The sequence below is a fragment of the Rhinichthys klamathensis genome, unplaced genomic scaffold (genome assembly GCF_029890125.1).
Source record: "Rhinichthys klamathensis goyatoka isolate OS25496 unplaced genomic scaffold, OSU_Roscu_1.1 h1tg000185l_1, whole genome shotgun sequence".
Classification (NCBI taxonomy): Eukaryota; Metazoa; Chordata; class Actinopteri; order Cypriniformes; family Leuciscidae; genus Rhinichthys; species Rhinichthys klamathensis.
The window spans coordinates 242,743-257,836 of record NW_026606713.1 but is presented as its reverse complement, the minus strand read 5'-3'; the positions used below and the strand labels follow the sequence as shown (position 1 = coordinate 257,836).

The 15,094-nt window shown below is 36.5% G+C and overlaps 1 protein-coding gene across 1 annotated transcript in view; it reads left to right on the top strand.

The window, feature by feature from the left end:
- LOC130095076 (exportin-6) overlaps positions 1–14,487 on the top strand; it is a 39,933-nt gene extending 25,446 nt beyond the window's left edge. Inside the window, exons 18-25 of the mRNA XM_056261741.1 lie at positions 598–753; positions 938–1,052; positions 1,130–1,208; positions 2,167–2,259; positions 4,964–5,125; positions 12,175–12,273; positions 13,012–13,242; positions 13,768–14,487. Of these exons, the coding sequence (XP_056117716.1) occupies positions 598–753; positions 938–1,052; positions 1,130–1,208; positions 2,167–2,259; positions 4,964–5,125; positions 12,175–12,273; positions 13,012–13,242; positions 13,768–13,869 (1,037 nt within the window). The 3' untranslated portion in view covers positions 13,870–14,487. The remainder of the gene's footprint in view (positions 1–597; positions 754–937; positions 1,053–1,129; positions 1,209–2,166; positions 2,260–4,963; positions 5,126–12,174; positions 12,274–13,011; positions 13,243–13,767) is intronic.
- The last annotated feature ends 607 nt before the right edge of the window (positions 14,488–15,094 follow it).

Sequence of the window (15,094 nt, the reverse complement as noted above, 5' to 3'; positions counted from 1 at the left end):
CATTTGTAATGTTACAGTTTCTAAATTGATTGAAATCGATTTCTATTTCATATCAATGCTGTTCTTTTGAACTTTCAATTTATCAAAGAATCCTGAAGAAAATTTCACATTTGCACAAAAATATTATGCCACACAACTGTTTTCAACATTTATTATAAGATGTTTCTTGAAATCATCATATTAGACTGATTCCTGAAGGATCATGTGACACTGAAGACTGGAGTAATGATGCTGAAAATTCAGCTTTAATCACAGGAATACAATTTTAAATTATTTTTTATAAAAAAAAGTTATTTTTAAATTTTAATAATATTTCACAATATTACTGTTTTTACGGTATTTTTGATAATAAATGCACCCTTGCTGAGCATTTACACTGCAGGTCTTGATGCCTAATTCTGATTTGTTACCGACCCCAAACTTTTTTGAATGGTATTTTTTATTTATATAAAAGTTATTTATATATGGGTTTATTTATAAATGCATTGTCATTTTAATTTTATTTATTTATTTTTTGATACAGCCCGTTTTTACCATTATTCTTCCTAAGAGTATTTTCAAAAATGGCAGTAATGTAAATAATGGTGTGTCCCTCAGGTAAAGCGGTGATCCAGCAGACTCTGTGTGTGTTGAAGGATCTGGTGGACAGTATATCAGGAGAAGCCACCAAATCACGTCAGATCTGTTACCACAGCCTGCAGGAGTCAGTCCAGGTCACGCTCGCACTGTTCCCTCACTTCATCCAGCAGCCAGGTGAACACATCATCATCAACATCAGCGTTTATGACCAGCACTTCTCCACTGCCTTCTGCTGCTGGAATGATCTCTCTTTCTCTTTCTCTCTCTCTCTCTCTCTCTCTCTCTCTCTCTCTCTCTCTCTCTCTCTCTCTCTCTCTCTCTCTCTCTCTCTCTCTCTCTCTCTCTCTCTCTCTCTCAGACGTGACAGACGAGATGCTGAGTTTCTTTCTCACGCTGTTTCAAGCTCTGCGTGTTCAGATGGGTGTAGCTTTCACAGAGCAGATCATTCAGACGTTCCTCAGCATGTTCACCAGGTGACCTCGTCTTCCTCACGCTCACTCATCACGTGTCACTGCGTACACTGATGCTAACCGATCCTCATGTTCCTCAGGGATCAGCTGGCCGTCAGCATCTTACAGGAGGGCAGCTCGGGATCCAGAGTGGTTCAGAAGTTTCTCAAGATTCTGCAGGTAAAACCACTCTGTGTTTGAGTTTCAGTGGTTATTAACCCTATAAAGCCCACTGTGTCATATCCGATACACAGTCTGAGGCCTCTAAATTATCAACATGATAAAACTGTTGTACACAATCTAGTACATGCCCTCTGTTTGATTGGTAGTTTATAGTTTTCTAGTTAAAGGCCTTTCAGTATATTATACAGTATGTCCACCTTCAGGTATTTTTGCTGTGAAATCTTTACTGAAGTAAAAGTAAAAATAATTCTATTGTTGTTGTTAGTGATATTTTAAGATGAACTTTTACCGGACTGAAGCAACTTAGGTTTACTTGATTCATAAATATTTTCAGAATATAAAACATCCTAGTTAACAGATAGTTAAAAGTGAGAATTGGACCCTAAACTAAAGTGTTACCCAAAATGTTAAAATGTGAGTATCAAATACATGAGGCTTTTGAGGAACATTAATTTGTTCATCTCTGTCATCATTGAATTGCATTGTGTTTTAAAACTACAGAGATTTGATCATAAAACTAAGCATTTAAATATGATTTTACTAAGACATTATTAGAAGATATAAAGTGACAACTGATATTTGTATGTATTTTATGTAAGTAGTCAAGTAAGTAGATTTTCATTAAAAGCTATCAGAATTTCATCTTATTTTTTGACCATATAAGTAACATCTGCATCATATAGCATATTTCTGCTCAGTTTGGCCCTCTGATTAAAATTGAAGTGTTTTTCCTCCTCGAGTATGTGCTTCATATTCCCACTATATCAGGCAATATGAGCCATAAAAGCCTGATGTATCAAATATGATACTCAAAAAGCACACGTGCAAACTTTTATTCTCTCTCTAAAGGTTCAATTAACTCTTCCATTCAAAATATAGTTGTTTTTATGACTTATTTCATATGTCAAGCATTACAGGATTGAACATGCTGTTCATCTTTGCTTTATTGTCTCAGGTTGTGGTTCAAGAGCCTGGCCAGACCTTCAAGCCTCTGTTACCCAGCATCCTCAGCCTTTGTTTGGACCAGGTTTACCCAATAGTGGCAGAGGTACGAGACATGAATTAAAGACACCCCACCTCAGAGTGCTTATGGTGATATCCATTTCCCAGCATCATTTGATTTACGAAAAAAAAAAAAAAAACTGCTGTTTGCCATAAATTTACTGTACGGAATAAACATACATTTTATTACTCGTTACCGTATACTTGATCACATTTTTACAATGTACTGGTAATCACCATAATAACACAGTTTGCACAGTAGAAAGTCACATGATAAATCAGAGTTAATTGTAAGTGACATGACACTAAAATTATGCAATAAACAAAAATAACAGAAACTGTAACACAACACACTCATAACAGAAACAATACGAAGAAACAAAATTTACACAATATAATCATGTGTTGTGCCTCGCTGGGACTTCTGGGAATAAACGTTTACTGTTTTTCACTGTGTATTATACAGTAATTCATAGTTTTTACTTGCAAAAACTGTAAATTTGACAATATTTTACAATAAAATTACATACATTGGACAATGTAGTTCTCCACCATATATTGTAAGATAACTTCGTTACCATAACCCTCCTCTTTTTCTGACAAACATTTTTATAGTCTAGAAACCATAATGCAGAACATTTAATTCATTAGCATTTACAAGACAAACACTAATCATTGTTTAGCAGAACAAAGAGTTTAGCAATTTAAAGGCACATTAAAGTCACCATGAAATCAAAATTGACTACTTATTTTATGGAATATTGTATTTATCAGAGATGGGGGACTCGAGTCAGACTCGAGTCGCAAATTTAAGGACTTGAGACTTGCTTGACTAAATTAAGAAAATGACTCGACTTGACTTTGACTTGAGATCCAATGACTTGAGACTTGACTTGACTTGAACTGTATGACTCGAGAATGACTTGATATACATTTTTATATAAATCATCGCAACATCCATTGATAAACAAAATGAAAGCAACGGAACCATTGACGTCAGTCATCAGATTCTGCGCGATTGCGTGACGCTGCACAAGCTCAGAAATAGCCTACATCGCGGTGAGCGCGCTAAATACAAAAACATCTCCCTGCATCGTATCTTTTTGGATATAAACACTAGAAAATGACCATATTCATGCAAGAAGATTTGTTGTACGCATACTAACTGGCAAGGGATATCGGACGACCATCACAACCTCGAACAGTCGAACTTCATTCACCACGTCTAAAAGTAAGCTTGTTTAACCTGTTTGTTATAGTTAATTTGACTATCTTTAAATCTAGAGAGAATAATATTGGTCAAAACAGCATGCCTCTTTATACACAATTATGTTTTCAAATGTAGCTTAATGTTGTCAATATTCAAATGATAATTAATGATGGTATATGTTTTGTATAACATTTGTCACATTTCTTTTTAAATCATGCTTTAAAGCCAAAAATGTTGTTCTTTCCAATGACGAAAAACAATATAGAAAAGTGTTAGTTTTGTCGTTTATGTTTCTCTTAATGTTATCAGGGGGTTGGTGGTAAAAAATGCCAGCAGAATTAATATGTACCCAAAATTCAAAATGTGGTGGAAAAAATGGCCCTAGTATGAGTTATTTTCATAATTTAACATATATAAAAAAATATTTCCAGATTATTGGCGCGATTGCAAATGTGATGATTTTATAAAACAGTTCAGTAAACAAAGAGTGAATATTGTGATGCGACATTTTAGACATAATATTCTAAATATTTTCTGTTTTTGCTCTATTTCTCCAATGACAATAGTTCCAAACAAGCCACAGAAAGAGTTATGCGTATTTGTGATTCAGTGGCCTAGTTGCTTAGTTCCAGAACGAATCTGTCATTTTGAACAAATCAGTTGACTGCTTCTATGACTCGTACATTAAGACGGTGATTTGGCGCCACCTATTGGCGGTTTTAACTTCATAATAGGCTAAATGCCAACGGCTGTTATATAACTTATATAAAGGGGATGCCAGTTTGAAGAATGCCATTTGGTGGCATAGGAACCATTATACTTGAATTGTGATATTGTTTAATACCTTTTAATGGTCTTCTGCAATGTTTGAAGCATATTTATTTTTTCATGCTTTAATGTTGGCCTAATTTCAGTTACATTTACATTTTAGGCTATGTAGTTTGAAATTTTATTTATTTTTTATTTTTTAGATTTTTATTGTAGTAACCACTCAGCTGTATGTGGAAATGCATATTTAAAAAAAAATATGTTGCAAATAAAACCATAGTCCACAACTTATGTAGTTTTAACTTATTTTAATATATAAATTCAGTGAAATCATCAAACGTTTGTATGACTTGCCAGTGACTTGTGACCCAAGCTACGACTTGACTTGACTTGCTTGACATAAGGCAGTGACTTGACTTGACTTGCTTGCTTTTATAAAAAATTGACTTGGACTTGCTTGAGACTCGAAGGTTAAGACTTGAGACTTGCTTGTGACTTGCACATGTGTGACTTACTCCCACCTCTGGTATTTATTATAGTATTATTTATTATATTATATTTTACAATCAGTTGATCCAATCAATTCCAGATTGATAAAATGATGTCCGACCCTATTTTATGTTTATTTTTCATTTATTTTTTGAGAAGCCATTTCACTAGTATATACGTCACAATAGAGAAGAAAAGATTATTGCAACTTTCGTGCCGACTTTAACGTTCTTCTTTCTGTAAGCTCCTGTAATTCGCTCCTCTTCACCTCTGTGTTCTGCAGCGCTCCTGTCCGGATGTGAAAGCTGAGATGTTCGAGCTGCTCTTCCAGATTCTTCATCAGAACTGGAGGTTCTTCTTCAAGAGCTCAGTGTTGAGCAGCGTACAGAGAACCGAAGTGGAAGAACTCATGGAGAACCAAGCGCAGTTCACGGCTGCCATGCAGGTATCGACCGCACGCGTGTCACTGCCCTCAGGGCCTGGGTTACAGCTAGGGTGACCACCCGTCCCGCTTTGCGTTGTACTGCACAGCATTTTCACCCCTTGTCCCGCACGTCGCATATTGAGGAAATGTCCCGATTTTCATCAGTCTATTGGTTTTTAATTATCATATTAAGAAAACGTGCATGCGTTCTTTTGCCTATTTAAGAAAGCATTTTATTTATTATTTTTGCAGCGTAGTTTTTCACCTATATTTAACAGCGCTTCGTCATAAGTACAAATACAACAGATGTTTTTTATATCCTATCCAATGGTTGAAAAGAAAGGAGTAAACACGGTTACTAGTAGGTTGTGACGGCTGTCAATCAAAATGTGGAGCGGTGATTCGTTCCATGTGTTCCCTGTCAGAAAACAAATGAATAATTCGGTCAATTAATTTTTATTTAACAGAATTTATCTATTGTTGTTTAACCTGTTGCCTGCTGTGGTTGTTTTAATTCACATCCTTTCTAAAAATATGAAAGTTTTTGGTTTTTAACCTGTTAAGCTGCAACCCCATTTTTGAAAAATCCCCAGATATGGCATTCCCAAACTGAAACAGATACAGTTCATGAACCCTTTGTACTAAAAGCACAAGTAAGATCTCATTTGAAAGCTGACACCTGGAAGTTTATTGTAAATATATAATTAATTATTGTCATAATGAAAAAAAAAATAGTTATGAATAGCTTCAAAGTTTTGTACAGTTATTATACATTTATTTTTATGAAACATCTTCATGAAAATAAAATTGAAGTTGGCATTGTAGCAATCTAGAAATGCACTGCAGCTAAAGCCACATGTCTAACCATGTTATATTTAAAATCTGAAGATGATAAGTCTAAAACTCTTTATTTAGTTCAATGTTTTTCAAGATCATGTCATATGACTTTATTTTGATTACTCTAAAATGCAAACTGGTGTTTATGGTCATCTTATAAGCATCTATTCAGTCTATTGCCTCTATTGTTTTGTGATGCAAAAACGAGCCCCATTCAGTCTCAGTCTCCCCTGCACATATTCACACCTCTCCGGCCTGGTTATTGCTCTAAATATGCTTTTCTTTTGTCTGCATTATAATCACTAACGACTAGCAATTCACACTGTTTCAATCCCTCATTTCTTTTATAAAAGTTCTCACTTCACAGTGAAACTGTATCAAATGCCCTTTTTGAAAAAAGAAACATTTCAGTAAGCATTCTTATTTAGAAAAAATCATAAAAATGACAGCGAAGTTAGGTAACGTTAGCAGCCTAGCAGGTGCACAGAGCTAGCTAGCATGTTAGCTTAGCACACCATCAATACACGACAATTTATGAGATTAAAATCATGTTTTACTCTAAACTTACTTTATAGTGCAAGTCGAGTGTTTTAAATAACTTTCTGTGATCTGATTTGGCTTCAGAATATACTGAAACTTGAGTCTTATTTCTTTTTAATTATGTATAGTTTGTCAAGTTAATAACATTAAATACGATAGTAACTTTGAACTATTTAAAAAAAAAAACGCTTCAGAGCGCCCACGCACTGGTGAAGCTTAACAGGTTTTAATATATTCTTAATAAAAGACTGTCTATCTAATTTCATGTTGTTTTATATTTTATTTGTTCATTGTTTATTTTGTTGGATTTGAGTTGGACTTGGTCAGAACTGTTTCTAAAATAGTTATCTGCATGATGCCTGCTGCCGTTGGGCTCAGTGATGTTGAATTTAAATGACATGTAAAATAAAGGTTTTTTTCTGGAAGGGACTAAAGAACAAAGAATTTTTATCAGCTGAAAGGCATGAATACAAATGTTTTTATTAAGTTAGATAGACATTATATAACAGTTTTAGTGTTGGTAACATGTCCCACATTGTCCCACACAAACTTATAATCGTCCCACATTTGGTTTGTTTGATGGTGGTCACCCTAGTTACAGCATGTCTTAAAGACACACTGTGTAAGAGTTGTGGATCAAAATATTCAAAAACCACTACAACAATGTTATATATTTTGTTGATTTGTGTACTTGCATTATCCCAAATGTTTATAAGAATGTTTAAATCCAGAGAAATAAGCAGTTTTAACCAGGACACGGTTAACCGTCACCTATCAATGACATCATACCCGCGTTACCCTCGATTTCCGGTTGTATTTTGTAGAAACCATGGAAACACCATAGACGCTTTATTATATTATGTGTTTTATTAGACCGGTGAGCAACTGTTTGGATACATTCATCGACAGAAAACTAATCATTGTATTCTCCACCGGCTGTAGAGGTGAAGACAACAACTCCCATGATTCCACCAAATCAAGGAATAAACGACCTCTAGTGGCGGAAAGTTACGTAGTGTGCCTTTAAGTGTGCTGTGCTGAAGCAACTAAGGGTGCTCCGATTGATCGGTCGCCGATCATAATCGGCCGATAATTGCTTTGGGATGTGTGATCGGCGGTCTCTATAAAGGCCGATCCAGAAAAGCCGATCAGATGACGCAAAACTCGCGAGACAATTTTTTTACGCCCTGGTAAAAATGGCTTCACCGGTCTGGCAATTCTACAACAGGGCTCTCAAGTTTCAAGCATTGAGCGTGACAGTCACTCATTTCGGTCTTTTGTCACGCTCTCCCGCCACACATTGTATTTCTCACGCTAAAAAACTATTTGTAATATATTTAATATGCCGCAGCGGCCAAAACTCTGGCCGCGCCGCTCTCACTGTGGAACCGGCATGAATCAAGCGCGTTTCCTCTGGTGTTGTTCATCGAGCTACACAATAGCCAATCAGAAAATAACACTATTGTATCTGGGTAAGATTTAACGCAACAACCAATGACAAAAATGTACCCCCCCCACCTGTGCGTCCGTCAAATTACTTGTACATATTTTTTTCTCTCATCAAAACTGAATATGTTCATCAGCGGTTACAGTTATATCAAGCAAGGATACGTTTGTGTTTTATTTTGTGATTACACCGGAATGAATAGAGTCCGCAACGGCGATAGTTTGAAGCGCGCGTCCGAGTGAAGACTGCATGAGGCACAGAGTATCCATGCAACTGATCGCAGCGGCAACGAGCGCGCAGCTTGAGTTCAAAAACACATTTTAGCGCTAGATTTCTTATTTAATAGCGAACTAAATGAATGATCTGCTTGTTAATTGAAGATGTTTTATTTATTTATATTAGGTACATGGTGGGACAGACTTCACTGGATCTAAAAAAAATCAATCTAACCATACATGTGACCAGTAGTGGTGGCTTTCTTAATCTGTTTAAAATAATTTTGCAAGGGTTCTTCACACACAAAAGGTTTCTCTACCTCTCTCTTCCTCTCTAAATGCTCACAAAATCTGACTAAGCATCCCAGAAAAAAGCAAAGTTATAGATACAGATATGGAAGTTGTTGTTTTTTTTTTTGTTTTTTTTTTTGTTTTTGTTGCTGTGCACTTTACTACCTGTGGTCCTTTAAGTGTATTAGAAAAACTGATGGCTGACTGACTCAAAACATTATTTTGGCTATAGCCTTTTTTGTTGCTGTTTAAAGCTAAATTTAAAGACTCAGATGTTCTGTCTTTTATTAATTTTATTTTATATTCTACAGGAAAGTTGTATGTCAAGCCCTAAGCTGCTCCCAATAACCAAGCTGCTATGTTAATACATGTTGCTTGCAAATAAATACACAGGTGTCAATTCATTATGCATGGTCTTCTCTTAAATGTAATACTTAATGTACATTGTTGTTAAATATAGTTTAATAAGTAATGCTACATGATAAAAAGAAGTCTTCAAATAGACCCTGTAATTGGTGATCGGTATCGGGTGATACAGCTTCCAGTAATCGGTGATCGGCCCCAAAAATCCTGATCGGAGCACCCCTAGAAGCAACCTCTCTTCCATGTGGATCGAAGTGTGCGCCCTACAAGACATTTTGTTAGTCGCTATGTTCCAACTTTTTATTTTAGTTTTATTATAATTGTAATATTGTTTTTATTAGCTTTTATTTATATATTTTTAGTTTTAGTGTTAATTTTAGTTAAAAATGTTTTTGTCATTTCGTTTTTTTATTATTTTTTATTATCATTATTATTTTAAAATTGCCTTTTAGGTTTACTTTATTTTAATTTCAGTGTTAGTGTTAATGTTTATTTATATCCAGTTAATTTTTGAACTTATTTTATTTCATACTAAGGCAGGGCTCCAGACTGCGACCATATGGTCACATGTTGTGACCTTTTTCTTGCCGGTGCGACTAAATTTTGTTAGAGGTCGCACTATTGCGACACCACATGGCCAACTGATAAGATATTCTGTTGCATATGAAAAACATCAAACGGAAAATGGAACGAAGGTGGAAAAAAAACGCTCTACTTGTCGCTCTACTAACTTGTACGGACCGTTAATCATCTCGGACCAATATTAGACAGCACAGCGCGAGCTCAGAACAGGCTTCGAGCCGATCTCGATCACGTGACACTGCACAGCGCTGGGAGATCCGGTGAGAAAGTGTTTGAATTCGCTGCAGTCTTAATAACATCGCTGCGAGATAAAGTGAGAAGCATCTAAATTCAGCACCGAATTCTGTTTTATAAACCATATCCGATCAAACAGCGCTGACGTGGAAACCAGGAGAGACATTGTGCCATGAACAAACAAGTTAAAGAAGGCTTTCAGTCCACAAATCAGCCATGGATTTACTGCAGTAACCAGGGGCGTAGCAACCGGGGGGGACGGGGGGGACACGTCCCCCCCACTTTTAGAAACAGGTGATTCTGTCCCCTGCATTTTTTTTTACTCTGCGCCAATATTTCCGCCCGTGTTCTCTGATTTGTTACTTAGACTTGAGTGAGCTAACATTCAGCCAATCACAGCGCGAAGCATCTATTGGGCACGTCTGCCATGAGCTTCAAATCTCTTGTTGCTCTTGTGAATTTTCATGTTTGTTTAGTCGCTTTGCTGTTTGGCCGTCTAATGCACCCCAGAAAAAAAAGCAGAGGACTACATCATTTTTTTTCAAACACACACTGTTACAGTATGTCGCGATGACATGAATCACACTTAAAGTTTCCTTGTTATGATTTAACCTACTGTAACGCTGTAAGAAGTGTAAGACAACAGAACCCGTATGGACCTCGTCACGTCGCGCCGGATTGTGTCGAGTGTGTGTTAAATGCTCTCCTACTTGTTGCTTTGGATAAAAGCGTCTGTTAAATGAGACATAACAGATTATTCCCAGCAGGCACACAACGTCATAAGACGTTGATATTTGGTTAAATTTTGGTTGCGACGTCGGGTGACCAAAATTCAATGTAATTCAACATCTAATGTTAATGTTAAATTGATGTCCAATACCGAATACATTGATTTAGGTTTTATTGATATATTTTTATAAAATGTCTGTTGTATAAAATTACTGTAGGCTAGATGTAATCTGTTATGTACTCATTGAACACTTTTTTTGGTCCAACTGTTAGTAAGATAAAAGTTATTGTTCAAGTGTAGTTTAACTGAAATATTGTAAATATCATAAAATATCTTTATTTCATAAAAATAAATTATAGATGTCCACAGTTGTCTGAAAGTCCCAAGTCCTGCAATATTTTTTTATTTCGAGTATGATTTCACAAAAATAGGTTGCTGTAAACTATCATGGCATGTTCCCAAAATTGGCACTAGGTTGCTGTAAAATGCCAATTGCTATTCCATCTAGAATTTATTATTATGAACATCACCTTTCAGTCCCTCCAGAAAAACGCGATTATGCAATCGCATGATTCAATAATCAGCCAAAGTCCGCATATTTATGCGGGGGCATTTTTTCAAATACGCCGCACTTTTGTCGTATAAATTGCCGATTTCCACGCAAAATATGCGGGGCTTGTATGATTTCATAATCCCCGCATTTTTGTTGCAAAAAAAAGTCACATATATCTTAGCAGAAAGTTGAAAAATGTTGCGTTTGCTTCACACGAGAGCAGCCGTTTCCCCCTGTTGCCATGGGAACGTTATGAAGTGACGTAATTACGCGACGTGAACATCGAAAAAAAAAACTGTAAAACAGGAAACATTTTTTTCATATTTTATTTATTCATTTTTACAGAAGTTGTAGCATATTCCTTTTGTAAAGCTACAGAACTTGTTTGACTCATCAATGTTTTGTAAGTTTGAGCCATGTGTTTATTAAGGTCTGAAATAAAACAAGATTAAATATTCCAGCACTTTCTGTGATGTAAATTGTTTGCTTATCATAGGAAGTAATAAGAAATGACTCTTTACATTAAGGTAGTAGCCTAGTGAGAACAGGGTGTTGGGGAATCACTTTTTCTCTCTTTTTCATCAAACCGCAGTTTTTGCAAGTTCCCGCAATTTCATCACATAAAATTGCAAATATCCTGCATATTCCATCGCCGCATAATCAAGGATTTTTGCCCGCAACAATCACAAAAAAACTCCGCATTTTTCTGGAAGGACTGGCCTTTGGGTCACATCACCACACCATTTTGTCCCCCCCACTTTTATAATGGCTGCTACGCCCCTGGCAGTAACACTAACTGTAACCATGATATTGTGGCAGAAAAAGTCAAATGTTTTACCATGATTCATTTTAGGGTTCGTACAACCTTTTGAGAGTGAAATTCAAGCACTTTTTTCAAGGACTTTTAAATGCTTCACACTTTTTTCAGCACTTCAAAGCTCTAAATATTATCGTATTTAAATATTGTTTTTAATAAAAATAAGAAATATCAAAAATTATGAATGAGGATTTTACATGTTACTGTGAAGTAATTTATTTCAATTAACAGAAATGTTTTTAATAGTTTCAGTTTTTATTTGACCAATATAACCCTGATGTTTGGTACTGAAATCCCATAGCTGTATAATAATTATTTTGGCTTTTTACTTTCTGTAAATTGTTTTGCAGTTCCCAGACATTTTTAAAAAATAAGATTCACAAGTTGCAGATTAAATAGCGGAGCTGGAAACGCTGTTGTGTGTGATTCTTGTGTCTGAGCGTCGTGTGTTTGATTTGCAGGCTTTTGGTCAGTCTTTCCTACAGCCGGATATTCACATCTTCAAACAAAACTTGAGTTACCTGGAGGTCCTGAACACCAAACACAAGTTGTACCACAGGGTAAGACGCGCTGACATATGCTAACATTTGCTCAAATCAGATTGTGTGTATATACACATATAAAATAAAATAAAATGTATACGTATAGTCCTTAAAACGTCTCTTCAAAGGAGTGGAAAAACATGGCTAAATACAATTAATGTCAAAGAACTACATTAACACAACTTTATAAAAAAAAAAATTATTTTATAAAAAAATTTTTACTAAACCTGAAAATTTCCATTGCCGTTTGTCTGTAGTAAAACACTCACAGATGTATCAGAAAACATCTGAGTCATGTTTATATTTCCTTCTGTCCCTGGCCATAATTCTAACCTTGAAACCAGGATTAGGCGTGAAATAATGTCTTGAAGATCAGCAGATAATTTAACAGATGAAGATAGGAATCATGTCTTTATGGCAGTATTTCTGCTGATTTTATGGATAATACACTACTTCACCTTACAAATAGTTGCCGAAAGCAAAAATGCTACGAAATGCATCATATTTTGTGAGCTAGAGCAATTTCTGTAATCAGCACCCCAAAATTAGTAAGAAACAAGTATTATATTTCCTTCAGTGAATATGATGCAGGACGGTGTGATCAGATGGCAGATGGTGTGTGTGTGGTTTGGTCAGTGATGTGTGGTCAGTGGTGTGTGTGTGGTTTGGTCAGTGATGTGTGGTGTGTGTGGTCAGTGGTGTGTGTGTGTGGTTTGGTCAGTGATGTGTGTGTGTGTGTGTGTGTGTGTGTTTCAGAAGCTGTTCAGGAACTCCATGCTCTTCCACTTCATAAATGTTCTTCTGCAAGTCCTGCTGCACAAGAGTCACGACCTCCTCCAGGACGACATCACGCTGGCGCTCTACAACATGGCGGCTGTGGATTTCCAAGCGTTTTACTCTTCCTTCTTGCCAGAGTTTCTCAACGGCTGCCAAGGCCTCGACCCTCACCAGCGCACAACGCTCGCCCGAAACTTCACGCCAGAGAGAGTGAGTGAACGTGACTGATGTGATTCAAACCTGAAGATCGAATTACTGGAGTGTGTTTTACTGATGTGAAGCTGGGACATCCTCACTCTTAGCCAAGCTTTGCCTGGCAAACTAAATAATGTAATTGTTCACATGACCAGAATTATTTTATATATATAATACACAGTATCTCACAAAAGTGAGTACACCCCTCACATTTTAGCAAACATTTTAGTATATCTTCTCAAGGGACAATAGTATAGAAATGAAACTTGGATATATTTAGAGTAGTCAATGTGCTGCTTGTTTAGCAGTGTATATTTACTGTCCTCTGAAAATAACTCAAGATACAGCCATTATTGTCAAAATAGCTGGAAACAAATTAGAGTGCAATACGACCAGGACATTTTTAAGGCCGGTTTTGTCAGATTCACAAAACCTGGCTTGGATGATGATGTCATAGGTGTAGTCATGCAGTGTGAACCGTCTTCATGTTTTAACACGTAAGTCACGTCTCTTTTTCCCTGTCTTCTCCGCCCCTCACAGGACCTGCCGTCGTTCTCTCAGGGAGTGTATCGTATCGTGAACGATCTGCGCTTCTACAGACTGTGCAATGGAAGTCTTCCAGCGGGAACACTGAAACTATAGCAGCGCATCACGCCTGTCACAGCCAATCCCGGCCCAGCTTCTGCTAGAGGACGCGGTCACTGCTTCAGTGCTCATGTGTTTCCTTTCACCCGGGCCAGCCTGAGATCTCAGTGCCGGCGTGTCCTGAGAGCCGCAGGGCTTCTAGCGTCAGCTCGTTTTATGTTTATTTCTGCTAGATTTTACACGTTGCCAATGATCAAGAGGCCAAAGTGGAGGTTCAACAGATGCTGTCGAGAAACTCTTACAAAGTCAGCCGATGCGGTTCGGGTTTCACTGTTGCGTTTATTTAAATACGAGCAGTGCTTTCCCAATGACCTGTTGTTTTAAAGGACTGGTGTAACTGAAAGCACACTTATTGTGTTGAAATGAACAGACGGCGTTTGAAATGCAGTGTGTAGAGTTAAACGAACACTTCTCAAGACGCTTCATGTGGATGTTCATACGGCTGTTGTTGAGTTCTGAATGGTTTTAAAGTGAACGAGTGCAACGCAGAGCACTGAACTTTTCTTTCTCTTAAATGTCTGGTTTTATCAGTCTCTGGCTCTCACATCTTTTTCATATCATTCCATCCTGATCCAGGAGAAACAAACCTTCAATAAAGTTTTATAATGAAATACATTCTTTGTCTTTCTCGTTTTGTTTCTGTATGTGTTATCTTGTTTTCTCACACAGCAGCAATGCATGCTGGGAGCAATGGGTTTTAAACTATGGTGGCTCCCAGCATGCATTGTGGCACGAAGCATGTCACCATTGTTGAGATTCATATGCAGATTATTGATGTCTGTGTGAGTCCAAATGAATCAGTTTTTAAAAAAAAACTTCAAATAAAGTCAATGTACAGTCAGAACTACAATAATACACATATACACACAGAAAAACAGACAGCCAGGAGAGGCTAAACATATAAATATATCAAAGAAGTCACGAACTGAAAATGTTTTAGTGCTTTCTTATTGTGTGATTGAAAAATAGTATTTTTCTATCTCTGTATTTCTTTTTCGAGAACCAAAAACTAAAATTGGGTTTTACTGTACTAACATTTATGTATATGGAATTTAGCAAAAATGAAATTTATTATATAGTATTCTTTCCTTCTATTTGAGGGAAAATTAGTAAAAGTGGGGTCAATGTTGTCAATTATAAATCGACAAATCTTTTCCAAAATGTTCTTACGTGGGCGCAATGCCAAAATAAACGAAACCAGGTTTCAGCCAATGTGTTGCAA